The sequence below is a fragment of the Lepidochelys kempii genome, chromosome 1, assembly GCF_965140265.1.
Source record: "Lepidochelys kempii isolate rLepKem1 chromosome 1, rLepKem1.hap2, whole genome shotgun sequence".
Classification (NCBI taxonomy): domain Eukaryota; kingdom Metazoa; phylum Chordata; order Testudines; family Cheloniidae; genus Lepidochelys; species Lepidochelys kempii.
The window spans coordinates 184,166,685-184,193,806 of record NC_133256.1 but is presented as its reverse complement, the minus strand read 5'-3'; the positions used below and the strand labels follow the sequence as shown (position 1 = coordinate 184,193,806).

Below are 27,122 nucleotides of genomic sequence, written 5' to 3'. Positions count from 1 at the left end.
GCCCTATATTTGGTACATATAATTTTTAGGGATGTTGATTCATTGCAGTTAACTCACACGATTAACTCAAAAAAATTAGTTGCGATTAATCGCAGTTTTAATCACACTGTTAAATAATAGAATACCAATTGAAATTTATTAAATATATTGATGTTTTTCTACATTTTCATATATATTGTATTCTGTGTTGTAATTTAAATCAAAGTGTATATTATTTTTATTACAAATATTTGCACTGTAAACATGATAAAAGAAATAGTATTTTTCAATTCACCTCATACAAGTACTGAAGTGCAATCTCTTTGTCATGAAAGTACAACTTAAAAATGTAGATTTTTTTTGTTACATAACTGCACGCGAAAACAAAATGATGTAAAACTTCAGAGCCTAAAAGCCCACTCAGTCCTACTTCTTGTTCAGCCAATCGCTAAGACAAACAAGTTTGGTTACATTTACAGGAGATAATGCTGCTCTCTTTTTATTTATAATGTCACCAGAAAATGAGAACAGGTATTTGCATGGCACTTTTGTAGCTGGCATTGCAAGGTATTTACGTGCCAGATATGCTAAAGAATCGTATGGCCCTTCATGTTTCGTCCACCATTCCAGAGGACATGCTTCCATGCTGATGACACTTGTTAAAAAAATAATGTGTTAATTAAATTTGTGACTGAACTCCTTGGGGGAGAATTGTATTCCCCTGCTCTTTTACCCGCATTCTGCCATATATTTCATATTAGAGCAGTCTCGGATAATGACCCAGCACATGTTGTTCATTTTAAGAACACTTTCACTAGATTTCACAAAACACAAAGAAGGAATCAATGTGAGATTTCTAACCAACCCAAGGTTTAGGAATCTGAAGTGCCTTCCAAAATCTGAGAGGGCCAGGGCGTGAAGCACGCTTTCAGGAGTCTTAAAAGAGCAACATTCCAATGCAGAAACTACAGAACCTCAACCACCAAAAAAGTAAATCAACCTTCTGCTGGTGGCATTTGACTCAGAAGATGAAAATGAACATGCGTTGGTCCGCACTGCTTTGGATTGTTATTGAGCTGAACTTGTCATCAGCATGGACGCATGTTCACTGGAATGGTGGTTGAAATATGAAGGGACATATGAATCTTTAGCGCATCTGGCATGTAAATATCTTGCAATGCCAGCTACAGCAGTGCCATGTGAACATCTGTTCTCACTTTCAGGTGACACTGTAAACAAGAAGTGGGCAGCATTATCTCCTTCAAATGTAACCAAGCTTATTTGTCTGAGCAATTGGCTGGACTTGCAGGCTCTAAAATTTCACATTGTTTTATTTTTGAATGTAGTTTTTTTGTACATAATTCTATGTTTGTAAGTTCAACTTTCATGATAAAGAGATTGCACTACAGTACTTGTATTAGGTGAATTGAAAAATACTATTTCTTTTGTTTTTTATAGTGCAAATACTTGTAATAAAAAATCAATATAAAGTGAGCACTGTACACTTTGTATTCTGTGTTGTAATTGAAATAAATATATTTGAAAATGTAGAAAACATCCATAAATATTTAAATAAATGATATTCTATTACTGTTTAACAGTGCGATTAATCACGATTAATTTTTTTTAATTGTGCAATTAATTGCGATTAATTTTTTAATCGGTTGACAGCCCTAATAATTTTTAATTCTTTCTTCCTCCCTCACTCCCTTAAGCCCCCAGAATATGAAAACAATAGCACTTAAGTCAAAATTTCACACCCAGGATGTTCAAATGAGTTCATAAGGGTGGGAAAAGGAAGTCTGCCTTCTCTGCTAAATGGTGATTGTCATAAATATAAAGGGAAGGGTAACCACCTTTCTGTATACAGTGCTATAAAATCCCTCCTGGCCAGAGGCAACATCCTGTTACCTGTAAAGGTTAAGAAGCTCAGCTAACCTGCCTGGCACCTGACCCAAAGGACCAATAAGGGAACAAGATACATTCAAATCTTTGTGGGGAGGCTTTGGATTGTGCTCTTTGTTTATGTGTTGGCTCTCTCTTGGAACTGAGAGAGGCCAGGCAGAAATCCATCTTCTCCAACCCCTCCTAATCTAAGTCTCCAATATTGCAACCAGTATGGGTAAGCCAGGCAAGGTGGATTAGTTTATCTTTTGTTTTACGTGAATTTTCCCTGTGTTAAGAGGGAGGTTTATTCCTGTTTTCTGTAACTTTAAGGTTTTGCCCAGAGGGGGATCCTCTGTGTTTTGAATCTGATTACCCTGTAAAGTATTTTCCATCCTGATTTTACAGAGGTGATTCTTTTACTTTTTCTTTAATTAAAATTCTTTTTTTAAGAACCTGATTGATTTTTCATTGTTCTTAAGATCCAAGGGTTTGGGTCTGTGTTCACCTGTTCAAATTGGTGAGGATTATTGTCAAGCCTTCCCCAGGAAAGGGGGTATAGGGCTTGGGGGGATATTTTGGGGGAAGATGTCTCCAAGTGGTCTCTTTCCCTGTCCTTTGTTTAAAACGCTTGGTGGTGGCAGCATACTGTTCAAGGACAAGGCAAAGTTTGTATCGTGGGGAAGTTTTTAACATAAGCTGGTAAGAATAAGCTTAGGGGGTCTTTCATGCGGGTCCCCACATCTGTACCCTAGAGTTCAGAGTGGGGAAGGAACCTTGACAATGGTGAGTGGGATGGAGTAAACTGGGATTTTTTTTTTTCTAAAGACATTTTGCTGGGGGTTCACGGCTGCTTTTTGAAGAGCTTTACAAGTAATTTGATAAGATGGCTGGTGCCAGGCCATGCTGAAAAGGAAGAGAAGCTATAGACAATATGGTTGAATACTTGAGAATTTCTTAAATGTCATTAAAACGACTGCAAATTAGAGTGATGATTATTTCACTCTGTTTTAGGGAGGTGTGATTTTCAGCGTGTGCGTGTGTGTGTGTGTGTGTTGTACTGTGAAAGTGTTAATGGTCTTCTGGCTCTTTAAGAAGATCTCTTCTCTGTGATGTCTGTTCAAGTGAGGTTAAGTGGCAATGTGCTTTAACCAGTGAGCATGTAGCTAATGGGGGGAGGTTTGTAATTTCCTGACAGCTCATAAACGGCAGAAGAAGCTTCTAATGCACTTTCTCTGCTGTGAGAGAAAAGGGGTCTGCTGATAATTGTCCAAGATTTTGATCTGATGGTATCCCAGAAAATGATGAGGATCAGGGATTGGCTGATTGGGCGTGGAAGAAGCAGCCTTATTGTTGCTCTCCTGTGGGCAGCATTGGGAATAAAAGTTACAGGTAAGTAGAACCCTGCAAATCTGGGGTTATCTATGGACCATGTTTGCAGATTGCGGCTCGGATGCGGATACACATTTTGTATCTGCCAGGGTTCTACAGGTAAGGCCAAGCCAGGCAAGACGGAGGACGTTGCTGACAGTTTTCAAGCCCAATCTAGAAGTTAGTTTTCTATGCTGAAGAGAGAAGCTGTCTGGGGAATGGGAAAGGAGAGGTATATCTCAATACCCTTCCTAGACAGACTCTGAATCATGTCTGTCTCCTCATGTCTTCTCCATTGGTGAATTTAGCTCACTGGCACAGTGACTGAGGGTGTGTGTCCACTGCAAGTGAAAGGTGTGATTGTAGCATTATACCCATGCTAGCTTTAAACGATGCAGTGTAGGCATGGTGGGCACCGGCTCAAGCACTAGCCAGCAAGGAGAGTATAAGCCCTCCAGGGATCCTGGGTTGTTCGCCTCTGCGGAAGCTGTGCCCCCACATCTACACTGCTATTGTTACCTATGCTGGCTAGATTAAAGCCAAGGTAGGTTTGCCTACCTATGCTACAAGCACTCCTTTCCCTTGAATAGCCTGAGAGAGAAGGTGAACTCTGACCTCAGAAGGAGGAATATCTAGAGCTGGCTAGAAAAAGGTTTATTTTTCCTGTGAAACATTGTGATTGTTCTTTTGAAAAACCAAAAGTTTTCAGTCAAACTACTGAAAATTGAAAATTTTAGGCTTTTAGGTTTTCTAATGAAAAATAAACCTTTTTTGAGGAAAGCTGACATTTATCAAACCCGATTTTCTGTTCACACTCTCCTTGGCAGAAAATATTTGGCCAACCTGCGTGCCCTAGACCTTGTAGAAGATAGGTGGGGGATACTGTGCTATCCCTCATCACACAGTTCCACAGAAGGCCTGCCAAGAAACACTGAGGTTATGGGAAAAGCCAAATTATTAATTATTTGTATTTCAACAGCACCTGGAGGCATTAACCGAAGTCAGGGCCTCATTGTGCTAAGCACTGTACATGTAGAGTATGAGACCATCCCTGCCCCAAGAGCTTACAAGTCACCTGAAAGATCCTATTGGGATCCAGGAAGTGGGCGGGCAGAAGGATCCACAGGGGAGGATCCACAGGATCTGGAAGCCAAGTGATTTCAGAGGACAGCTAATGAAATAACAGGGACAGGAGTGCGGACAAAGGGTCAAACGAAGGGAATCTGACGGGGACACCGAGGAGAGAACCTTGGACAGTGCCCACTGCTCCTCGAAGGCATCAAGGGAGCCAGTGGACACCGCCCAGAAGAACTCTGCCCGGATGCGTGAACGGACGGAGGATCAGAAATAGGCCCCACAGTCACAGGAGGCCCCGTCTGCCAATCTCCTCTCCCTGGTTTTATCGATGACCACTTTAGCCAGGGCCAGGAGGAGGTTGACCACGAGGTCCCATGACTTTGTGGGGCCACGGATAGGTAGTGCATAGATAAGAAGGTGAGGGGAAAAGTGCAGCCAAAAACGTAACAGGATATCTAAGAGGAGCCAGAATAGGGGCTGCAACCTGGCGCACTCCAGGTAAACGTGCGCCAGGGTCTCCCTCACGCTGCAGAAGTGGCAGGTGTCCGGGACAGGGGGCAGGTTAATGCTCATACAATAGCCTCTCCAGTTAATATCTGCTCTCTTACTCCCCAGGATGTGACATGCTTGAAATCATTTACTCATCAGCCAGTTTTATCCTTAAAGAAGGAGATCCCCTGACCTTGAATTGCACAGTGTGGCATCAACAGAAACAGTCTTCAGATCTGACGGTCTACTGGTGTAAACTGGCGGAAAATCAGAACAGCTGTGCTAGGGTTGGCAAAGATCTGGAATGCTTGCTATCAACAGAGCACTTAAATCCCCAAGCACGGGTCAGCTTGTCTCTGCTCCTGCAGATTCATAATGTCAGCCGTTCAGACAGCGGTGTTTACCAGTGCAGAGCCAATGCAAGTCACCAGACTGCTGTGGGTCACTATATCAGAGTGAATGTAACAGGTAAGCAGTGGTAGCTTTTAGGCTTGTTTTGGGCAGGGAGGTGCTAGAGGCGAGAGGGGCAACATATTCTTGTCCTTTACATTTGTCTTTGTACGATAAAAAATATGTCAATGAATTGCATCATCTCATCCTGATGCAATGATATCACACGCTAATGTAACCTCATGATATAGGATCGCTGTATTGTGCAATTGGAATCAGTTTAAGGCTTTTAAATTTTCTCTCCAGTTTGTCTTGCTGGATGTGGGACAGGAATATGAAAACTGAGGTGTTCTTGAATTTCAGATTGGCTGGTGGCCCCACTTCATCTACTAGGGGTGGGAGCAGCATGCTTTGTATTTTGGGTACCAAAGCAGTTCTTGTAGGTAATTTGGGGGGGGGAAGGAAGAGGGGCAGACAAGGGCATGATGAGAAGAGTGTTAGAGTGACGTGCTGCCAGCCTGTAACTCAGAGGCAAAGTTCATTCCCACACTGGCTCGCCTGATATTGCTCCTATTTTTAACCACAGAACCTGATACATTAACACGTGGCAAAGAAATGCTTTAAATTGAAGACTGGGTGTATATGAGCATGGAATCCTTAGTGTTGTGGGTGAGGATCGCCCACAGCTGCCCTGAGGTGAATGTAGATTTTTGAAGCGTCCGTGCTCACAGAGATGGGGCTCACAAGGTCAGGGCCAGCACTGCTGAGCTACTTCTCACAGAGCTGAACTGCTTTTCCGTTTCACACGAATAAGAAAAAAATGCTGTATAAAGAAAGGACAGGAAGGACTGAGAAACACCAGGATCCCTGCCACCTTCCCCCCTGAATCCTCTTGGTTGATCATGCAATATGTTCTCATCTGAGCTACAAAATGACCCCTGCTCAGTGCTCCAAAGAAAAAGTACATCCCTGGGCTGGATACAGAATGTTCCTGAGCCGGACAGAGGAGAGTGGCTGAAAACCCAGCTGTCAAGCAAGTGCTGTTTGGGAAACTCTTCAGAAGTTCAGGGCAGGTTTGCACAGCTAATAAGCCAACAGGGAAGTCAGAGAAAGGCAGAAGCACAGCCCTGGAGGAATCATTCATACCATGTGGGATAGCCAGTGGGATACACCCTTGAGTATAGGCAATACCGTGTGTGGACTTTTATGCTGCAGCTTGAGGGAGGAGGGCCAGACAGATGTGGAGCAAGTGTGTGTTTGACATTGTGCCCATGCTTGGTCATTTGCCAAAGCTATTGCCCCTGTGAATCCAAGCAGTTCCCTAGTCCAGACATTCTCTGTTCCACCTCCTTGTCCACAAATATAAACCAACATGCTATTCTGCCTTTAAATGACTTTCCACTTCAGCATCACTCTCCTTTCCTTCTGTGTTCCAGACTCCAGTTCCAGCTCCCCAAACCTGCCAACATCAGTTGGCCCCGCTTCTTTTCACTTATACAAAGGAATGATTTGCCTTGCAGCCACACTATTATTTTACACTTGCTTTTGCTCTCCCCATCCGCTAACCCCCACCTGTACATGTAATGAGTGAGCTGTGGACCACAGTTGCTAAAAGTGGCAACCAAACCTGAACTCGACCACACTGGAGTCACCTCACTAGTTCTTATGCATCATCTTCACAATGCAGTGCAGCATTGTAACACTGCAGCATGGTGTTACGTTGGAGCCTGCCAGAGTCACGTCTGTGCTACTCTGACTGGGAGGAGCAGGTTCATGTTCTTTCCAAGCCATTCACACAGCCTAGTTGTTAACAATGCATCAAAATTATATTCTCATTCACCATACTGCGTGGCGCTTTCTCCAAAATGTTTCAACTCACTTTTAATTTTTTTTCTTTAGCTGCCTTCTCTGTGGCTTAAGAAAGCCGCTGTGGTTTGAGTTTACAGTGAGACTCAGGGCAGTTCCGCCAAGTGTTTTTACTTACCTGCACTTTGTTCATGCTTGTAGCAGAAGAATTAAATCATGTGAGTTCTTTGAACACCACAAGGAGTCCAGAGGCTGTCTCCCAAGGCAGCAAAGCTCTGAGGATGGATTCCTGGCTGGAAAAGACATGGGCACTGATCATGATACTCTGGCTGACCCTTTCTTAAAAGGTAGGAAAAGATGTATACATTCTCTAAAGAGAGAGATCCTGTGATCTGCCATCCTCTAAGATCATAGTAGAGCCACACAGCTGGATTTTCAGCATGACCCCGTTTTCCTTTTTCTTAAGAAAACTGCTATTTCGTGGATTGCTTCATCTCCCATCACTGCCATACCATAGAGATGAATGGACTAGAGTCCTTAGCCAGAAAGGCAAAGTGAACCCCACTCTTAGTAATGCCTTTGTTTTCATGGGGTGGCACAAGGTGCCACTGCTTCAAGCTTGGTCTCCTGCAAGCAGTAAGAGTGACATCTGTGGTTTTCTGACGACTTTTATGAAGCAGGCCGTGTGGCCCCAGAGCTGATTTGGCTTATGGGCTCTAAGTGTTTCCTGTTATATGTGGTCATGAGCCTCTAGGGATTCGCAGGCAGCCCTGAGATGTGGTAATGTGATCTGAGCCATTGTGCAATCAAATATTGAGTGTGAAGCCATTTAGTTGATTTAAAAATGAGATGGCCGTCTTAGAGGCATGATGACCCTTCAGCTTGAACGCTGGTCTGGCTTTTGGGGACTTAAGCCAGTCTGTATTTGGACAAGCTTATGCTTTGTTAATGTTGACATAGCACTTGACTCATTAATGGGCAGCTAGTTGTTTTTATTTCTTCGGGCACATGTGACGAAGATACAGTTTCTGGTGCTTGGGCAGATTCCTCTAAACAGCAGAGTAAAAGTTAACAGACTAAACTTCTATAAAGTTGTAATAGCAAATTCATTGTATTGCACAGGACTGCATTTCAGCATTTCATGGAACACTGTTTCTGAAGAAGGATTTTCAGTAGCTTAATGTCTGAGCACCTGGACGCCAGCTCTGCAGGATTATTTATTGTTTCCTATACTAGTGGTTAAGCCGTCAACACCCCCTCGTCAGACAGAGGGACTCTCACACTCGTCAGCATTGGAAGTGGACTTCTGTAGTCTCTGATGTCAGTCTTGTGTGTTTTGTCTCCGCTATTACTGAGGATGGATTTCTCAGTGTAGAGCATTTAAAGGGCAGGAAGAGATTTCTTTCCGTGTCTTCTTTCTGGACCTATCCAGAGAGATCTTCTAGTACGCATTGCCTCAACCTGCTACGCTCGCTCTTTAAAGAAAGATTCCACAGTGCTGCTTTTCTGTGCCACTCTGTCATCCGCATTGTCTTCTGCCATGTTCTGTTTTACTACCTGTTCTCTCTGGGTTGTTTTAAGGGTGCTGGAAGTTCTTATCTAATCCCAAGCAGTGGGAGGTAGAATTCTCTACAGAGGGTTTTGCAGCTTTTGTAGCGTTGGGATGGATTCCAATTGGATTTATACTACAGGTCAGTTTGGGGAATTGGAAAGAGACCCTCCAGGGATTAGCTCCTAGATACTTGTTTGTTCGTTTAGGTCCAAAATTGTGTGTGTGTGTGGGGGGGGGGAGAGGGAACAATATACGACTTTTTAAATTTCAGTTAACAACTTCTTTGGGGAGCAATTGAACATCCTCCATGTGTACATTGTGGGCTTCTCAGAGCAGAGGTCACACCTTCTTCTCTGTTTGGAAAACTAGCACACTGTGGGTATTTCTGGAAATAGCTAAGTAATAACTGTAAACCTAAACACAGCAGCAGTGGGATAGTGCATGAGAACTTGAAAATGGCTGAAGATTTAAAGACTAAAGGTTAAATAGAATGTTCTACAAACAGAGACCATAAATGTGCAAATTATTTTTTAAAAATTCTTCCATTTTAATAATTGTAGACTTTTTAAATACAGCATTTTATCTTGACTATATGCTTTTAAAAACAGGTGGCTTTTTTGCAAATATAATTCTATAAATCTGCTTTGGGGCAATAGGGAGTTCCTTTTAGACACAAAATTTGCTACCAAATCTACATGGGAAGGCACTGTGTTTATATCTGTTGGCACATGCATGAGCATGATGCCTCTTGGTATTTTTGTTTCAAAGTCCATGAGTAGCTGCCCTGCTTCTGGTGTTTGATAAGCATGTCTGACCTATGCCATGTTGTAATAGTTGCGTGCGCTGCATGGAATGTAAAGGTAGAGAATTGTCCTATAAATGAATAAAATACATAAGTCATATGATGTCTATCTCCCTATTTATCACTGAGAATTATCCTAGTTATTTATCAACTCTGAAGGGCTGTGCTTCTTTTTATGTATACTCTGTGATTCCTTTCATCACAAGTAACCTGAGAGTAAGTGCTCCGTCTGAGTTGTTGAAATAATAAAGTGTTTGTTTATGGCTGACAGAACCTGGTGCTCAAAGAGCATCCTCACCTTGCAGAGGCAGCATATGGCATGTGCGTTTCACCAGGCACGTTGGGCAGGAAGAACATCGTGTGATGCTATGGTTTGGGTTCCACTAAGATGACTCAGGCTCCGCTGAGGTGTTTTTAGGACTGTTATTCCTCAGACAGCACTCTGTATAGTCACACACAGGAACACGATTCTAGTTCTGTAGCATGGTATAGCTATACTCCCATCTAGTGGTGAAAATATAAGTAGCAATTAAATAAAGAGACTAATGAGAACTCTCATATTTTAAACTTTGCCAGGCACTGGAAGAGAAAATAAGGATTGTACCCGCAGAGAGACGCACTTTACTTAAGAAGCTAAAATCTCTTTGAACTTTCTTGAGTTTCTATATTCTATACAACATACAAGGTATAAGCCTTTTCATGTACAGCAGCTACAAGACAAGTTGTTGCAACCTACAACCCCCAGGCTATATATGTAATCCTTTCAGTAAAATGCATAACCCTTGATCACAGCAGGGCCACAACTAATAGGAGACCATGCAGCACTTCTATACTGGGAGAAAGGATTGAGTTTGTTTCCAGGATGGCTTGAAAGAAACAGAACATATTCCTCAGCTAAGCTACACTCAGTGTGACTCCTGTTTCTATGGAATAGCTACACGTTATTTATCTGTCCAATACTGACAAAAAGTGGGGTCCCAGATAGGTATAGATATTTACATGCAAAAACCTGTAACATGCAGTTAAGGCTGTAGACACTCTGTAGCCCTGTGCTCCCAGTGCCCTTCTAGCATGGGAGAGTTTGATTCCAAAAGCTCAAACGTTGGCAAACCAAGAGTTAAGGTGACATGTCGCACCAAAACAGCCTTCTTTCATCTCTGCCCGAAGGAAATCACAGTATCATTCTCTTCCCTCAGCCTCTGCCAACCAGCCGCAAGTACTCTTCAGATCAGTGGTGCTGCACAGAGCACTGTGAGGGTCCAGTGGACTGTACCAATAGGAGCTCTGACTTGGAGATCTTTTGGGCACAGAGAAAATGGCAGTTTTGGGTGGGGGGGATGGAGGGGTTAAGATATTGTTATATTTCCAGGGTGGGGGCGAGGGGACACATTTGGAGTGTTGGCTATGGCTGGTCAAAAATTTTCCATCAAAACAGTTTGTCAATAGAAAACTGAACTTTTGAATGAATGAAATTTTCAGTGGAAAATTTCAACTTATTTAAAAGCAAGACAAACACTATCTCCCCCAGCTACACACACATATACACACACACACTCATTTTCAGACTTTTGGCTGAAATGTTGAAATTTTCAGTGAAAAATAATCCGTTTTTCTGATCAGCTGTACCATGGCCAAGCTACCTCATGCTGATAGTACCTAATTCTGCTGGAGGATTTCTAGACAGAACACACAGAGTTTTGGTCTAGGCTGGTGTTAGCCGACGGCCAAGGATGTTTGGTGAGGTGCCAGCTATGCCCGTTTATACCATCCGTGACTTTAACCGCTAGGACGCACTGTCCCTTCGCGGCGGGCAGCCCGGGCTAGGCTGACGGATGCCCCAAGGTCCTAACCACCCGTGACTTTAACTGCTAGAGCTCAGAGCTCCTTCGCAGCGGGCAGCCAGGATTGACTGACAGGTGCCCCAAGAGTTTGCCCCGTGGAGGCGGCACAACTCAACGCTAGGCTCTTAGTACTCTCACCTAATGGCCAGGCTTTAGAGCCAAAACGGCTGAGGTTCTTTAATTGTGTTGGCTGCTTTACAGTAAACCAGAGAAAACAAGTCAGGCTTATGCATAAATGGTTACCAAAAATTTATTAAGCTAGATTCTAATCATGTGGTTACAAAATTGCTAGTGCCTACTTATTTAAATGTAGAGATGTTACACACACAAACAAGTTACAAAACTGAAGCCACAATCCCAAAGAAAGAAAACAAAGTATAGAGCTCTATGTCAAAATATGTGTACACTAAAGATAGGAGATCAGGTGTGGGTGCTTCTTACCCTCCTTGCATCTCTCGATTTCAGCGGTGCCAAGCCAGGATCGGTCACTCAATTCCGCGGAAAGACGAATAAGGGACAAGGCGTAGGGACCCTCTTAGCTGCAGAAGCCTTGGGAGGCTGTCACTTATCTGACCAGCAGATAGATAGTGAAAAGCACTCAAAAATCATGGTGCTGTAGGTCCCCTACTTATACCTCTGTACTCCTTTATTCTCTTTCTCCTTTCTTATGCCAAATTGAGGCTGGTCTGTCGGGGTGACGCCAGCTTTCGCAAGAGTAGTTTACACTTGCAAAGGAGAGAAACAATAAGTGTCGACGACTGGACATTTCTTTTATCAGGGTAAATATTTTCCCAACTAGGATGTTGGTGTGTGTGCATCACGCTATTTAGTAGGGGCTAACAGCCATGTCTGTCACAGGGCCTCTGCCTGCTGTGAGCTTAATCGTTGTATCTGTTCCCAGAGGCACATTGTAGCAGCACACCTGTGCTTTCACAGCTTCAAAGGCTGTGCTGGAATATATGTTAAGTGCCCTGTTCCTGCTTCCTCCTGTGTTTCCAGCAATGCTGGTCTGAGGGGGAGGGGCTGGCTGTCTGGCTACAGCTGGGACACACAGAGTTTTGGTTGCTGACCCCTCTCTGTCTCTTAGTTGAGTAAACTGGTAAGTGTTAGGATATTGAGTCCAGAGATTATGGGTGAGATTTTCAAAACAGTTGGGAGACCTTTGTTAAATGTCAGTGACTCTCCCATGCAGAGATCAGAGAAGGCACCACCATTTAAAGTTACAGCACAGTTTAAATAGAGCTATAATGTAGGTAACTGTGTTATTAAAAGTGGCTTGCCAGAAGCAAGTTCTGCTAATACCTCCCAGTCCTCAAATTTATATATTTTTGGCTGTTCAGCAGTTGCAGTAACATACAGCAGAGTCTCCTCAGAAGCGAGCCATAACAATACACAGTGTAACAATCACACACAATTCAGACATTTGATAGTGGCAACTGTTCAAAAAGCCCAAAGAGCTCATTTTAATTTGTCATATACAAGCATCCACACCTCAGCAGGTTATTCTTGAGGGCCCTAGCACTGGTCTCTGCACTACTGTAGCAGGGTGGCTTGTCCTGTGGGCTGGAGAGCCTGGGGCTAAGTCACACCTGTTTACAGAATGAGCCCCACCTGAGCGGAATCAGGCAATTCCCCATGAAGAGCAGAGGTGGCTACAGCAAAAGGGGAAAGCTCAGGGAGAAAAAAGCATTCTGGTAGGATCATGATACCAGAGAGTTTGGAGGGTAACACCCAAGTGAGCAGGAGGCTTCTGAGGGGCAGAAAACCCTGCCTGTGTTTGGGACTGGATATCAGAGCCCCAGTGAGGGGGGGACTGGCTGAGAGATTGGACCAGGATGGAAGAGAAGCCCTAGCGCTGAGAGAACAGGCCAGAGCAAGTATGGACTTTTCTTTGTGTTGCTAGAATGGATTTTAGTTTGGGGCTGTAGATTGTTGTAAACTGCTTGTGGTATTAAACTAGCCCCATGCAGGGGTGCTGTTAACTAGAGAAAGCCTCTATGGGTTCTTAAAGGGCCCTGAACAGAGGAAAAACAAAGGAGGGGAGCCTGCAGAGACACCCCGGCCAGAATGGAGGCTCAGTAAGCAGCAGTCCTGCTACAACCACCACATTTCCTTCTCTAGGCTTTGTGCCCTTGAGCAGGTGCCTCCTGCCCATTCTGGACTTGATAGTCTATTTTAAGGCCTCTCCTATAGGGTTCTGGGATCTTCACAGAAAAGTTCTGACAATACCAACCAATCTGATTCATGATGCCCACATACTGAGGTGTACACATACATGAAATACAGCTCCCTTTTAAAATCTATTTTTAATGTATTTTTAAAAGCATAATGGGGGAGTTGGCCTGCCATCAAATGAGGGCCTGTTCACTGGATCCATAGCCCCAGGTATAAGGAAGATAGTGTGGGTATCTTGGTATAACTCGTGCAGGCCCAGGGGAACTATATGTACAGCAACTGGAGTGTGATGCTGCCCACCGTATACTGGTCAGCCTTAAACTGCAGCTGGCTCCTGGTGTTTCTAAGTTAAGTCTCCAGCATAACTTATCTCCAAGAGGCAGGGGTTCCCCTTAAAGAGACTTGCTGATCTGCCTCTGAAGCACAGAGCTCTAGTCCCTGAAGCGGAGGGCAATGGTGGATTAAAGCTGACTAGGTAGCAGAACCATGCTGCCTGCAACTAGATCTAGGGTAGATCCAGGTACTGCTGTGTGAGGACTCTGGCTGCAGAGAAAACGTATGGATGTTTAGGCAATGCAACTGTGTCTCATTCTTCTGGTTACCTCTACTGTTCTATACTATAGGACATGTTATGTTGTGCATTTAACAACAGGGGGCGTTAACATTGCTCTGGCCACCTTACTTTTTTTGTCTAGTTTTAAGAAGTTATAAAGATTGTATGAAGGTGCTCTATTAATAGATGACTATAATGGTCCCCCCTGCCCTCACAATGTATGGCGCTGTGAGAGAGAAGCTGCTTTGTTTTAGAAGATGAGTGTTGTTTTGAAAAATGCAATGGTGAGTGAGGCCATGATTACATGTAGACCGGTGTTGCACTGTCCTCATGATCTGCACTGTGGCATATCTAAGGATACGTCAGAGGAGCATGGAACACTTTAGATCAGTGGTTGCCAAACATTTTTTTTCCCTGCGGACCACTTGAAAATTGCTGAGGGTCTCGGTGAACCACTTAATGATCTTTCCAAAGGTTGTTTGTACTGTTAGCTAACTATTGTAAAGCGCTTTGGATAAAAGTACTATATAAAAAAACCTTAATAAACTTTTTTGTTCTACAAATAAAACTCATATTTTAATATCGGTAGTCTTACCTTTCTAATGCGATGGATGTGCCCTCTCTCCCCCGCCACAGCAGCCCCCGAGCTGGGGCTGAGAGGGAGGGGGGTCTCTCCCTGGCAGCCACAGCCCTGGAACTGGGGAAAATCGCCTCTTTCTCTGGCCGCCACAGCCCTGCACATCCCAAATTTTCCCCCATCCTTCCGATTTCCCCCATGGCTACCACCTCACACGTGCGTCTTCTCCAGGGTTCAGGCACCTAATTAGTGGAGCCATGCCTGCGCAGCTCCACTAATTAGTTGGATGGCCCTTCATTCTCTTGTGTGCTGCTGCCCAGGCTCTCACCTTAGAGGGATCTAACCGCGGACCACCTGAATGGAGTTCGGACCACTGGTGGTCCACGGACCACAGTTTAAGAACCTCTGCTTTGGATGTTATAAATTCTAATACAGTAGTTCTCAAGCTTCTGTACTGGTGACCCTTTCACATAGCAAGCCTCTGAGTGCGGCCCCCCACCCCCTCATAAATGAAAACCACTTTTAAATATATTTAACACCATTATAAATGCTGGAGGCAAAGCGGGGTTTGGGGTGGAGGCTGACAGCTCGCAACCCCCCATCTAATAACCTTGTGACCCCTTGAGGGGTCCTGACCCCTAGTTTGAGAACCACTGTTCTAATAACATTGATGCCAGTGTCTGCTTTTATTTAACTTTTTATTCTACTGCTTTGCACAGCGCAGGCTTTTGCAGCTTGTCTGTTAAATATGCACAATAGCTTATCTAAGTGGTTAGTTTTTGTTAGATTTTAACTGTGAGCCCACATCCTCCTTGGGCAAGCCTTCATGCTGAAGTCTGTTTGTAGCTGAGCTGAGTTGTAGCTGAGGGACAGTTTCTCTGAGGCACTGTTGCAAGACGTTATGGTTCTGTGAGAGGTCAGTAATCTTAATTACTTCTCCTTTAAAGTCGTGGTGATGATGGTAGAAAATACCATCTAAATCGCTGTGTGGCACACAAGCGCAGGACGGAGGGGATTGTGATGCCCATCTATGACCAGCACTACGCGGTCCAGGACTGAGATTGTTTCAGGCAGATCAGAATAGTCATAGAATCATAGAACCATTGGCTTAGAAGGGACCACAAGGGTTGTCTAGTCTACCCGCTGCCAAAATGTAGGATTTGTTGGTTAAACCATCCAAGACATTCATGGGCATCACAGTGAAAAAGAATGAGCAATGAGGATTTAGGAACCGAGTGAGAACAGAAATTGTTTCTAGTCTAGTAATAATGACTTTGAATAGAACTTTGCATAGAGTTTGATTAAAAAAGAGCACCCTAGAATATTACTCAGAGGTTCTTTAGGTTTTTCATTGTGACAATTGGATCTGGTGGGGTTTTTGGTTTTTAAAGGGGGTTGATTGAAAATGGAATTCAGAATATTTCATAGTTCAGGCTGATAGTGATTGAAAGCTTGTTCCTCTGCATTGGCTGTTTGACCTATGGCAGGGGTGGGCAAACTATGGCCCGTGAGCTGCATCTGGCCCATCGGACCTTTTAATCCAGCCCTCGAGCTCCCGCCGGGGTTAGGAGCTTGCCCGCTCCGGTGCTCCAGCTGGGAAGCAGGGTCAGGGGGCTTGCCTAGTTCAGTTCCACGCGGCTCCTGGAAGCTGGAGCAGCCAGGGGGCTCTGCACGCTGCCCCTGCCCCAAGAATCTGCTCTTCAGCTCCCATGGGCCAGGAACCACGGCCAGTGGGAGCTGCGGGGGAGGTGCCTGCCGACGGGGCAGCACACAGAGGGGCATGGCCTTGCCTCCAGAGAGGGGACAGACTGCTGTTTCCAGGAGCCTCTTCAGATAAGCGCCAGCCGGATCCTGCACCCCTGAGCCCCTGCCCCACCCCAGCCCCTTGCCCCAGCCTGATTGACCTCCACACCCTTTGATCCCAGCTGAGAGCACCCTCCTGCACCCCAAACCCCTCATCCCCAGCTGGAGCCTCACCCCCCATGCGCCCCAATCCCCTGCCCCAACCAAGAGCCCCCTCCCACTGTCCAAACCCCTCCATCCCAGCCCAGAGCTCCTTTCTCCACCCCAAACCCCACATTCCCAGCCCTCTCCAGAGTCACCCCCAGCCAGAGCCCTCATCGTGCCTCTGTGCCCCAATCCCCTGCCCCAGCTGGCCCTCCACACAATTTCCATACCGAGATGTGGCCCTCAGGCCAAAAAGTTTGCCCACCCCGGCCTATGGAGATGAATTGGGGGTCTCAGTTCAGTTTCTAGTGGACAGGTATCCACATAATAAATTCCCATCACAACTAGTACCCTGATAGGGTTTTAGCAGGTGTGGGCGGGGGAGCAGTCAAGGATTGCACAGACACATCTCCAGTGGTGGTTATTTCAAAAGGCTGAAGCATAATGGTGCTGCTGCCTATGCTGCTCCTTCTCTGCGACCAGCCAACTCTACTGCAGGGCTGACAATCGGATTCATTTTTAATGAATTTTAGTGCTGCTGAAAGGTAGCAAAACAGCAGTGGCATTTTCCTACCGCAGTATCAATACAAATGGAAGGAGTAGAGCATGTGTTATAAAGGCTTTATCCGGCTGCTATGATCAAGTCTAAGTGACAGTTACAATTTATTTTAATGTTGCAGTAGCAACACATTAGTTAGCACAGAGTAAACAATACAAACCTGAATCTGAAAATAGTCCTTTTTTTTTTTAAATGGGTTCATTTCAGCTATGTTTGGTCCCCTTTTGTGTTTTGCTTTTCATAATAGGCTAAACTATTCAGGGAAAGTAAATCTTAAAAGTCACAAACAATTTTTTTCATTTAATGCCTAAACATCCAAACAAGGGGCAGAAACAATATTATCTGATTCCAGCTAAGCAACACCGTTCCGGTTTACAAGGGGTAAACAGTGAGGTGGCAAAATTTGCAGATGATACAAAACTACTCAAGATAGTTAAGTCCCAGGCAGACTGCAAAGAGCTACAAAAGGATCTCACAAAACTGGGTGACTGGGCAACAAAATGGCAGATGAAATTCAATGCTCATAAATGCAAAGTAATGCACGTTGGAAAACATAATCCCAACTATACATATAAAATGATGGCGTCTAAATTAGCTGTTACCACTGAAGAAAGAGATCTTGGAGTCATTGTGGATAGTTCTCTGAAAACATCCACTCAATGTGCAGTGGCAGTCAAAAAAGCAAACAAAATGTTGGGAATCATTAAAAAAGGGATAGATAATAAGACAGAAAATATCATATTGCCTCTATATAAACCCATTGTACGCCCACATCTTGAATACTGCGTACAGATGTGGTCACCCCATCGCAAAAAATATATATTGGAATTAGAAAAGGTTCAGAAAAGGGCAACAAAAATGATTGGGGTATGGAACGGCTGCCATATGAGGAGAGATTAATAAGTCGGACATTTCAGCTTGGAAAAGGGACGATTAAGGGGGGATCTGATAGAGGTCTATAAAATCATGACTGGTGTGGAGAAAGTAAATAACAAAATGTTATTTACTCCTTTTCATAACACAAGTGTAAGCAGTGTCAGGATGAGCTCCACCCTGACATCTGGTGGTGAGGTGTGGTAAATTGTGGAAAAGAACTTTAGGGGCTGATCTCATTTGCATAGGCACACCCACCACGCCTAGAATGAGACCATAGCTGCCCAAATGGTCACTTTGGCTGCTGTGGGATCCCCAGTGTCTCTGTTATTGGGGCAGAAAGAATAAATTGTTATTACCCTGATTATGGGAACTGTGCTTGGAACTGTACGTGGCCTTTTGTTACGATGGAGGGATTCACCATCATCTAAGTAGCACTCGCTAGGCAAGGGTCATGGGTTCCAAAACTGTGTGAATGGAGAGAGGCTGGGGACAAGTATTAATACTTGGTGGCATGGGCCCCTTGGTGAGGGCCTTACATGCTGATTGCACTTCCTCCTCTCTCCACTGTGGAATATCAGAGCTAATTTTGATTTCATTAGAAGTCTAGTTATAGGCTGCTGAGCTCACTTTGGGCTGACAGTGCACCAGCACTGGGGCTCCCCTACTATAAGCTGAATTCACCTAAGAGCTGAAATCACTGAGTGTTGTGTTAAGTAGTGGGGGAGCCTGAAGATATATTGTGGAGCAGTTTGCGGGACGGCTGGTGAAGCAGTTCGACACGGAGCAGTGTGTGGATGGCAGGAGCTGCTTGTGGGCCGTGGAGCTGAGTGAAGGAGTTCGTGGGGCGGCTGGCAGAGCGGAGCGCAGCTGAGCGAAGGAGTTCGTGGGGCGGCTGGCGGGGCGGAGCGGAGCGGAGCGCAGCTGAGCGAAGGAGTTCGTGGGGCGGCTGGCGGAGCGGAGCGCAGCTGAGCGAAGGAGTTCGTGGGGCGGCTGGTGGAGCGGAGTGCAGCTGCGCGAAGGAGTTTTGTGGGGCGGCTGGCGGAGCGGAGCGCCGCTATGGAGCTATGGGGCGGTCAGCTTCAGATCACGTAAGGTGCCTCTTACCCCCGTCCCATTTCCACCCAGGTTGGGAGGTAAAGCTCCGCCGATAAACTTTCGAACTCTGGGGCTGCCCTGACCAGGGACAGAGACTTTTGGGGCATTGGACTTTTGGGGTTGCTGGACTCAAGAACCAAAGGGAAAAGGGCATGCCCCAATTTGCCTGGGGTGGGGTTGTTTTTGCTCATGGGTTGTGTTATGAATCCGGTTGGTGGTGTTTCCCCAACATAATGCCACATTGTTTCTCTCTGTTATTAAAAGACTTTTGCTACACTCAGACTATGTGCTTGCGAGAGGGGAAGTATTGCCTCTTGGAGGTGCCCAGCGGGGGTGGTATATATTTGTCCCAGGTCACTGGGTGGGGGCTCGAGCCGGTTTGCATTGTGTTATTGGAATCGAACCCCTAGATATTGAACCCGGCCCTTGTTGCTGCCAACTCTGACGGGCAGAAGGGTTACACAAGAACTAGGGGTCACCAAATGATATTAATAGGCAGCAGGTTTAAAACAAACAAAGGAAGTATTATTTCACAAAATGCACAGTCAACCTGTGGAACTCCTTGCCAGAGGATGTGTGAAGGCCAAGACTGTAACAGTGTTCAAAAAAGAACTAGATAAGTTCATGGATGGTAGGTCCATCAATGTGTATTAGCCAGGATGGACAGGGACAGTGCCCCTAGCCTCTGTTTGCCAGAAGCTGGGAATGGGCAACAGGGGATGGATCACTTGATAAGTACCTGTTCTGTTCATTCCCTCTGGGGCAGCTGGCTTTGGCCACTGTCAGAAGACAGGATACTGGGCTGGATGGACATTTGGTCTGACCCAGTATGACAGTTCTTATGTTCATTTTCAATCATTCACAACCATCCTGTCGAGCTAAAATTTATATGCATTGAATAAATTCAGGAAAAATCATCTGCTCATGATATTCCACAAGCAAATAATAAGGCTACTTTTAAAATAAATAAATAAATGATTTTGCAAATTATTAGCTGCATTGTAGCAAATGGTTAGTGAATTGAAAAGGCTGAGTTGGTGCTTTCATTCAAACTCTGGTTTTCAGGTGTTTGAAATTGTATTAAAAAAATTGCCTGATGCATGAGAAGTTTCAGCACAGGTTCTCAACCCAGATATGTGTGTGTCTTGCAGGAGAAAATTGTGAAGAAAATCCATTTAGCTGTGGTCTGAGCATGAATATTATTTTATATAAAATATATATTAAAACATGGTCGTTAAGGGAATTGGTGATATTTCTTACACTCAGATATCAGAAATGTAGCTTTATTTTGTTTATTTTTCTGTGCACCAAACGTTAGAGCTGGTCAGAAAAATGGAATTTTAAGTGTTAAATGATGCCATTCCAAATGACCTACTCATTAGTGTAACGCTTAGGAGGGTGGCCTCAGTGACATATCCCTCCCTTGACTCCAACATACCAGCACATGAGCCAGATCCTAAATCGTTATAGCTCCATTCAAATTGAGTAACCTTTTTGCCAGTTTATACCATCTGAGGCTTTGACCTACTGTGTGTGTGCTGTTATACTGATTGTTTAGTGTAAAGAGACTGTATCCTAAGCTGTTCTCTTTCCTCCATACCCCAAACTAAAGAGTGCGCTTACATTTAAATGCAAGGGTGATCATTCTCAGTACACACAGATTGCCCAGAAGAAAAGCTCTGTTGTAACATATTTGTGTTGCATCAATATCACTGTTTTTGTTTCAAACTGTGAAACTAATTCATACATTCACATACTAATATGTATACTTACAAATGTATCAATATTATGAATAAACATTTCTATGCATCATAACTGCATGGTGCCCTGCACAGATGATAAAAAACATGGTCCCTGCAACAAAGAATTTACACTGTTTTTGCCTTGATCTTGCAAATAATGATGCCCACTTGTATAGTTATGCTCAGTGTCCCACTGATGTCATATGCACAGATGCAACTATTTGCAGGATCGAGTGCTAAATTAGACAACTGTAGGCCATGAAGTTAAACAAAGGATAGGGAATGGGATGAGGGTTAAAACAGAAAATGAGTCATTGTGAGTGAATCATAAAAGTTTGATCATTTTAAAATAAAGACTTCTCATTCTAAGAGAAGCACTTGCAGCTTTTAAGATTCTCTCACCTAAGTGGCTGAAGCAGCACACCTGTGTGATTCTGGAATTAAGGTAAACAGACTGCTCCCTAATGCTGTGCTTAAACATTTGTCATTGTATTGCAAAACAAAAGGTCTTTTCAGAGCAAACACAAATCTAGTTGTTAGTTTATTGCAGTAGTGTCTGGAAGCCACAGTAGGACAAGGTCCATATTGATCAATGCTTCACAAAAACACACTAAGCCACAGTACCTGCTATAATGAGCTAAAGGGTAAGGCCTTGATCCTGCAATGACTCTGTATGGGCACAGCAGTGCAACCCTCGGGAGCCCCATCAATTTTTAACAAGCTATACAGTGGTGTGTTCCCACATAATCAGTTGCAGGATTGTGACCTAAACGGAAGTGATGCTGTCAATAGGATGCTCCATAAGTCTGAAAACTGGGACCCAAAGCATACATATATAATCCAGGACCATGTAGAACACACCAAGTCTTCCATTTAAAAATTAGTTATAGTTTTTGCATTGAGATATCACAGATATCACCAGTTTCCTTAACAACAAAAATTATGCTCAGCCACAGCTAAAAGGATTTTCTTCAAAATTCTCCTCTGCAAAACACATGCTTCTTGGCTGAAAATCTGTACTGAAAATTCTCATGCAGCAGGTCATCTTTTAATGAAATTTTAAGCACCTGAAAATAGCACATTTGAATGAAAGCACCATCTCATTCTTAATGATCAGTACTTCAGCATTTGCTTTAATGCAGTCAATAACTTGCAAAAGTAATTTCTTTAAAACAAAAGTCTCTTTATTTGCTTGTGGAATATCATGCATTGTGTGATATGTTACTAAATAGCATTAAATGCACCATGCCTTATTTCTCTGAAGAAAATAGGAAATAAACAAGACCTCATTTAAAAGGTTCTGGTCATTTGCAGCAAACTGCTGTCTATTCTGTTCTATTATGGAAATGGCAGCACTCTTACAGAAATTACAAAGAAGGAGGGCTTACATTCCCAGGGTTATTCTCATTAATGAATGTAGGTGCCCTATCAATTGATGGAAGATTAGATCCTGAATATTCTTATACATACATTTGCCTCAGTTTTCAAAATGGGATGCAAAGTGTCCAGGTTCTTACAAGCAGAGCACTCTTTGCTGCTGCTTTAGAATATTTGACTGATAAAAAGATCAAATAAAAACACAAAGAGATTTCTATCAGTGAATGGATGCATACTACTAGTACTAATAAATAAAAAAGTCAGCTGTAGAGAGATTGACATTTATTTGTGAAACAAGTTTCTTCATTTTCATGAACCTTTAGTCAAAGCTGGATATAACTTTTGCTGATATACCTTCTTGAGGGGTCAGAAAAAATATCTGAAATAGCCTGACAAAGGGTCTTTTACAGAACATTTATTTTGAAGGGAAGCCAATGATTTGTTTCATGTTCTAACTTTGCTCTTCTCTCAAAACAGGAAATTATTTGCGGGGACATACATAGTGACCCATTATTACAAGTCCTCGTCATTACCTTCATTTTGTACAGTTTCCCTGAATCCCCTCCCAACACATGTGTCATAAATATAAAGGGAAGGGTAAACCCCTTTGAAATCTCTCCTGGCCAGGGGAAAGCTCCTCTCACCTGTAAAGGGTTAAGAAGCTAAAGGTAACCTCGCTGGCACCTGACTAAAATGACCAATGAGGAGACAAGATACTTTCAAAAGCTGGGAGGAGGGAGAGAAACAAAGGGTCTGTGTCTGTCTATATGCTGGTTTCTGCCAGGGATAGACCAGGAATGGAGTCTTAGAACTTTTAGTAAGTAATCTAGCTAGGTATGTGTTAGATTATGATTTCTTTAAATGGCTGAGAAAAGAATTGTGCTGAATAGAATAAGTATTTCTGTCTGTGTATCTTTTTTGTAACTTAAGATTTTGCCTAGAGGGGTTCTCTATGTTTTTGAATCTAATTACCCTGTAAGATATCTACCATCCTGATTTTACAGGAGGGATTTCTTTATTTCTATTTACTTCTATTTTTATTAAAAGTCTTCTTGTAAGAAACTGAATGTTTTTTCATTGTTCTCAGATCCAAGGGTTTGGGTCTGTGGTCACCTATGCAAATTGGTGAAGCTTTTTATCCAACATTTCCCAGGAAAGGGGGGGTGCAAGTGTTGGGAGGATTGTTCATTGTTCTTAAGATCCAAGGGTCTGGGTCTGTAGTCACCTAGGCAAATTGGTGAGGCTTTTTACCAAACCTTGTCCAGGAAGTGGGGTGCAAGGTTTTGGGAAGTATTTTGGGGGGAAGGACGCGTCCAAACAGCTCTTCCCCAGTAACCAGTATTAGTTTGGTGGTGGTAGCGGCCAGTCCAAGGACAACGGGTGGAATATTTTGTACCTTGGGGAAGTTTTGACCTAAGCTGGTAAAGATAAGCTTAGGAGGTTTTTCATGCAGGTCCCCACATCTGTACCCTAGAGTTCAGAGTCGGGGAGGAACCTTGACAACATGGCCCAGATGTGGCCAATTCTGGCTGACTTCCTTCTTTTCCTAATTAAAGTGGTTCAAGGGCCAGGTAAGCGTGGAAGATCATTAAATGAATGTAATACCATGAGTTCCAGAGGACTGCTATGTAGTCTCTTCTTTCAACAAACTGTTACTCTAAAATTGACAAGGGAAAACTACTGAATAAAGCAAGCCACAGTACAAACAAAGGAGAGGCTCTACTACAAAAGAAAAATAAACTTCACAGACAGATTTGGCCAAGGCAGCAGGAGTAATTCTGCTATTTAATGTGAAAGCAGAAGAGTGACACGAATTAGGATTACAGTACACACAATCTTTCTGCAAACAATTTATGGTCAGTTTCCACAAGAGGTGGAACTGACTTGAAAGTTATTGTACTCAGGAAAACAACCCACATCCCCTCACCTTCCAGCACGATTTAAAAGCAAAGAGGAAATTTTATGATAACAATCTCCATCCCCACTCTTGAATTTAGATATTCCAAGTTAGAAGAGACACCATCTTTGGCAGCGTTTTGATCTGTAACCACTGGTGGTAGGGAAAAGTGGCATGACTCAATTCCCACTTGTGGATGGCAGCACAGTTAATATGAAGGCCCCATAGAGTACAATTTAATGCGAATCACCAGGGTTGAAAATTTGCTGTATAGACAGGACTTTTCTGTGTCCCTGTAACTGTACTGATGCTGTGGGCAACCTGGGGTTTTAAAGATTGCTACAAGTGTGTGATTAGGTTCCATCTATATTACAGGTTGTTGGGTTTTTTTTAGCTGTGTTATAATCAGGTCCTCCAAGGAATTTCCTTCCTTTCTTGAGTGGTTCCCTCACCCTACCACTTTCTCAAAGCCCTCTATCAAGGTGAACAAAATTCCGTGGCAGTTGAGGCTTTCATTGTGACTTTAGCCCACCATCATGAATCAATAAAAGGCACCACAAGGCACTGTCTCCCAGGCACACCCAATTCCTGACGCCAGACAAGCAGGAGACTGGGCATGGAAAATAAACACATCTTTTATGTGGCAGCATAGAGCACTAACATAGAGTTGCCAGCCCATTGGATAAATTCTTGAGCAGCAAAGAAATGAAAGAAGTTAGTCTCCAACTTCATAGTGTCTGTAAATGGTGACCGAGGCCTAGGATCTGCAGTAGCAAGGTGCTTCCATAGAAGGTGGGACTAGTGAGGTCAGTCCTGGAAACTGATGTCACTCTGGCACATCTCAAGTTCTCATCTAATTTTTAAACCATTTACCATAAATATACAGAGAAGGGTCCAGGATCTGCTGCAGGAAGAGGTTTCAATACAGTATGAGAGCAGAGATGTTTGATCCTAATGAAATTAAAACTCCATAAACTATAATGTCAGCTTGAGTGATGTTTTTAATTCCACTTTTCTTCCCATGTAGCTGACAGCACAGTGCCTGCAGTGGTAGGTACCAGGGCTGTGCTGAGATGCCGTAACACCTCAGTGTCATCTCTGATTTCAGTAGTATGGAAAATAAGATCAAAGACTGGAAGTCACTGCTTGTTGGCATATAGAGCTGATACCAATAAGACAGACAAAACAAACTGCAATGAGAGGATGACTTGGGAATCTAGTCCTTATCATGACCCTGCCCTTCAGATTCACCCTGTGAGACTTGCTGATGAGGGTAATTACACCTGTGAAATTGCAACCAGCGATGGGACTTTTTGCCTAGTCTCTGCTCTCATTGTGTTAGGTAAGAAACACCTTGTGTGTCTTGTTTTTTGTGATTGAAATGAGGAAGAGCTCTGTGGAGCTCAAAAGCTTTTCTCTCTCACCAACAGAAGTTGGTCCAATAAAAGATATTACCTCACCCACCTTATCATAATTCATGTCACTTGACTTTTCCTTCTTGGTACTTGCCTCTCAGATAATGGCTAAGCTATTGTCTGTCCCCTGCCTCTTCTTAATCTGAGTTTTTTTTCTGTCTGATCAAGGGCAGAATATGTATTGCTGGTGTCTAGACTGAATAGTTCCATGTGATTCCTTCTTGCCCTGCCCACTTCCCTTTCCTACTGTCAAATTCTGAATTCTTCCCATGTATTCAAAAAAATTCCAGCTGTGATTTTTACCATGCTGTGTTCTCTTCAGTCTGTGTTTTGCTAACAGATAGTCATATCCCTTGTTGTAATAATAGACTCTAAAGCCAGAAAGAACCACTGTGATCATCTAGACTGACTTCCTTTAAAACACAGGCTATAGAACTCCCCTGAAATAATTCCCGTTTGAACTAGAGTATAGCTTTTAGAAAAGCATCCAACCTTGATTTAAAAATTGCCAGTGATGGAGAATCCCATGCCTTTCCTTTTGCTGCCTCCCCACTGCCATCATCATCATCATCTTCTTCTGTTTTTGCTGTGATCTTCATGCACAAAACAAAGGGGGTCAAGACTTTCAAAAGCAACTAGTGATTTTCAGGTGTCCAATTCAGGTCTTTTTAAGATGTCTTGACTTTTCAGAGGGTGGGTGTTCAGCACATTCTGAAAATCCAGCCCCTTTGAAGTGTCTCAGTTTGGGCACCCAAACATCGCTAGTCACTTTTGAAGGCCTTGGTAGGGGAATTTTTTCCTACTGCAATAAAAAAAACTCAACTATTTCCCCCCTCTCCTGCAGTCCCTCCTGCGGTGACTCTGACTCATGATAGCAACGGGGTTGTTGTGTGCCACGCGTCTGCAGGGAAACCAGCTGCAGAAATCTCATGGGCTCAAGGGAATGGTCGCAGCATAGAGAACAAAACTCATCACACCAATGGAACAGTGACCACACTCAGCAGTATGTCTATGATCAATAGCACCAATGCTCACGTGACCTGCTTAGTTATCCATCCAGCCATGAACCAGACCCAGACTATAGAACTATCACCCAGTGAGTACCACTTCTCCGTAACTGGTCTCTGTTACTCCATGTACATCTCTACTTTATCAGTTCAGACAAGTGCCAGTGCAAATGGTGAGGGCCAAGGAACTTTGCTGAGTTACTTTGATGTGCTACACTGAATGTTAATGGGGTAAAGCTCTAAAGAAACACTCTACAACAATAGACAAATGATGCATTTCTATACTCCACTTTCTACAGAATGTCTAGAGCATTCTAGAACGAAGCTGTTGTAATGGCCCTTGCAGCTCCCCTGCAGTGCTCGCTCTCTCCTCCTTGACTGATGTAGTGAGAGTTCCCCCTCCTGTTTCAATCACCGGGGACAGCCACAATGTCTCAAGTAGCCACAGATTTGTCACACTGGTTTTAGAAGTGGGATTTGAACCCCAGGTGCTGAATTATATCTAGCTATATAGAAAGATCAGCTTAGCACAGCCCTTGTTACTGGCTCAGCCAGGAGACATTTCCTTTGGGCTCATCTGATACAGCTGCTATCTAAGGTCTCAAGGGTTCTTGTCCAATGCTTGAATGTGGCACTGTGTAGGGTGCAGTCCCACAGCAAAGTCAGCCTCCAGACAGAGGTCACCACTAGCTGCTTAGAGTCCAAACCTGG

General features: G+C 43.7%; 1 protein-coding gene across 5 annotated transcripts in view; it reads left to right on the top strand.

Moving 5' to 3' along the window:
- Positions 1 to 2,368: 2,368 nt before the first annotated feature.
- Positions 2,369 to 27,122, top strand: part of LOC140895078 (CD160 antigen-like) — a 64,078-nt gene continuing 39,324 nt past the window's right edge. For 2 of the 5 annotated variants that reach the window (XM_073304328.1, XM_073304336.1), the window contains exon 1: positions 5,286 to 7,343. Coding sequence is in view for 1 of the 5 variants with exons in the window: in XM_073304346.1 (XP_073160447.1) it covers positions 3,150 to 3,255; positions 4,927 to 5,268 (448 nt within the window). In the remaining 4 variants the exon portion in view is untranslated. The other 3 variants (XM_073304346.1, XM_073304302.1, XM_073304321.1) reach the window with 3 other exon arrangements.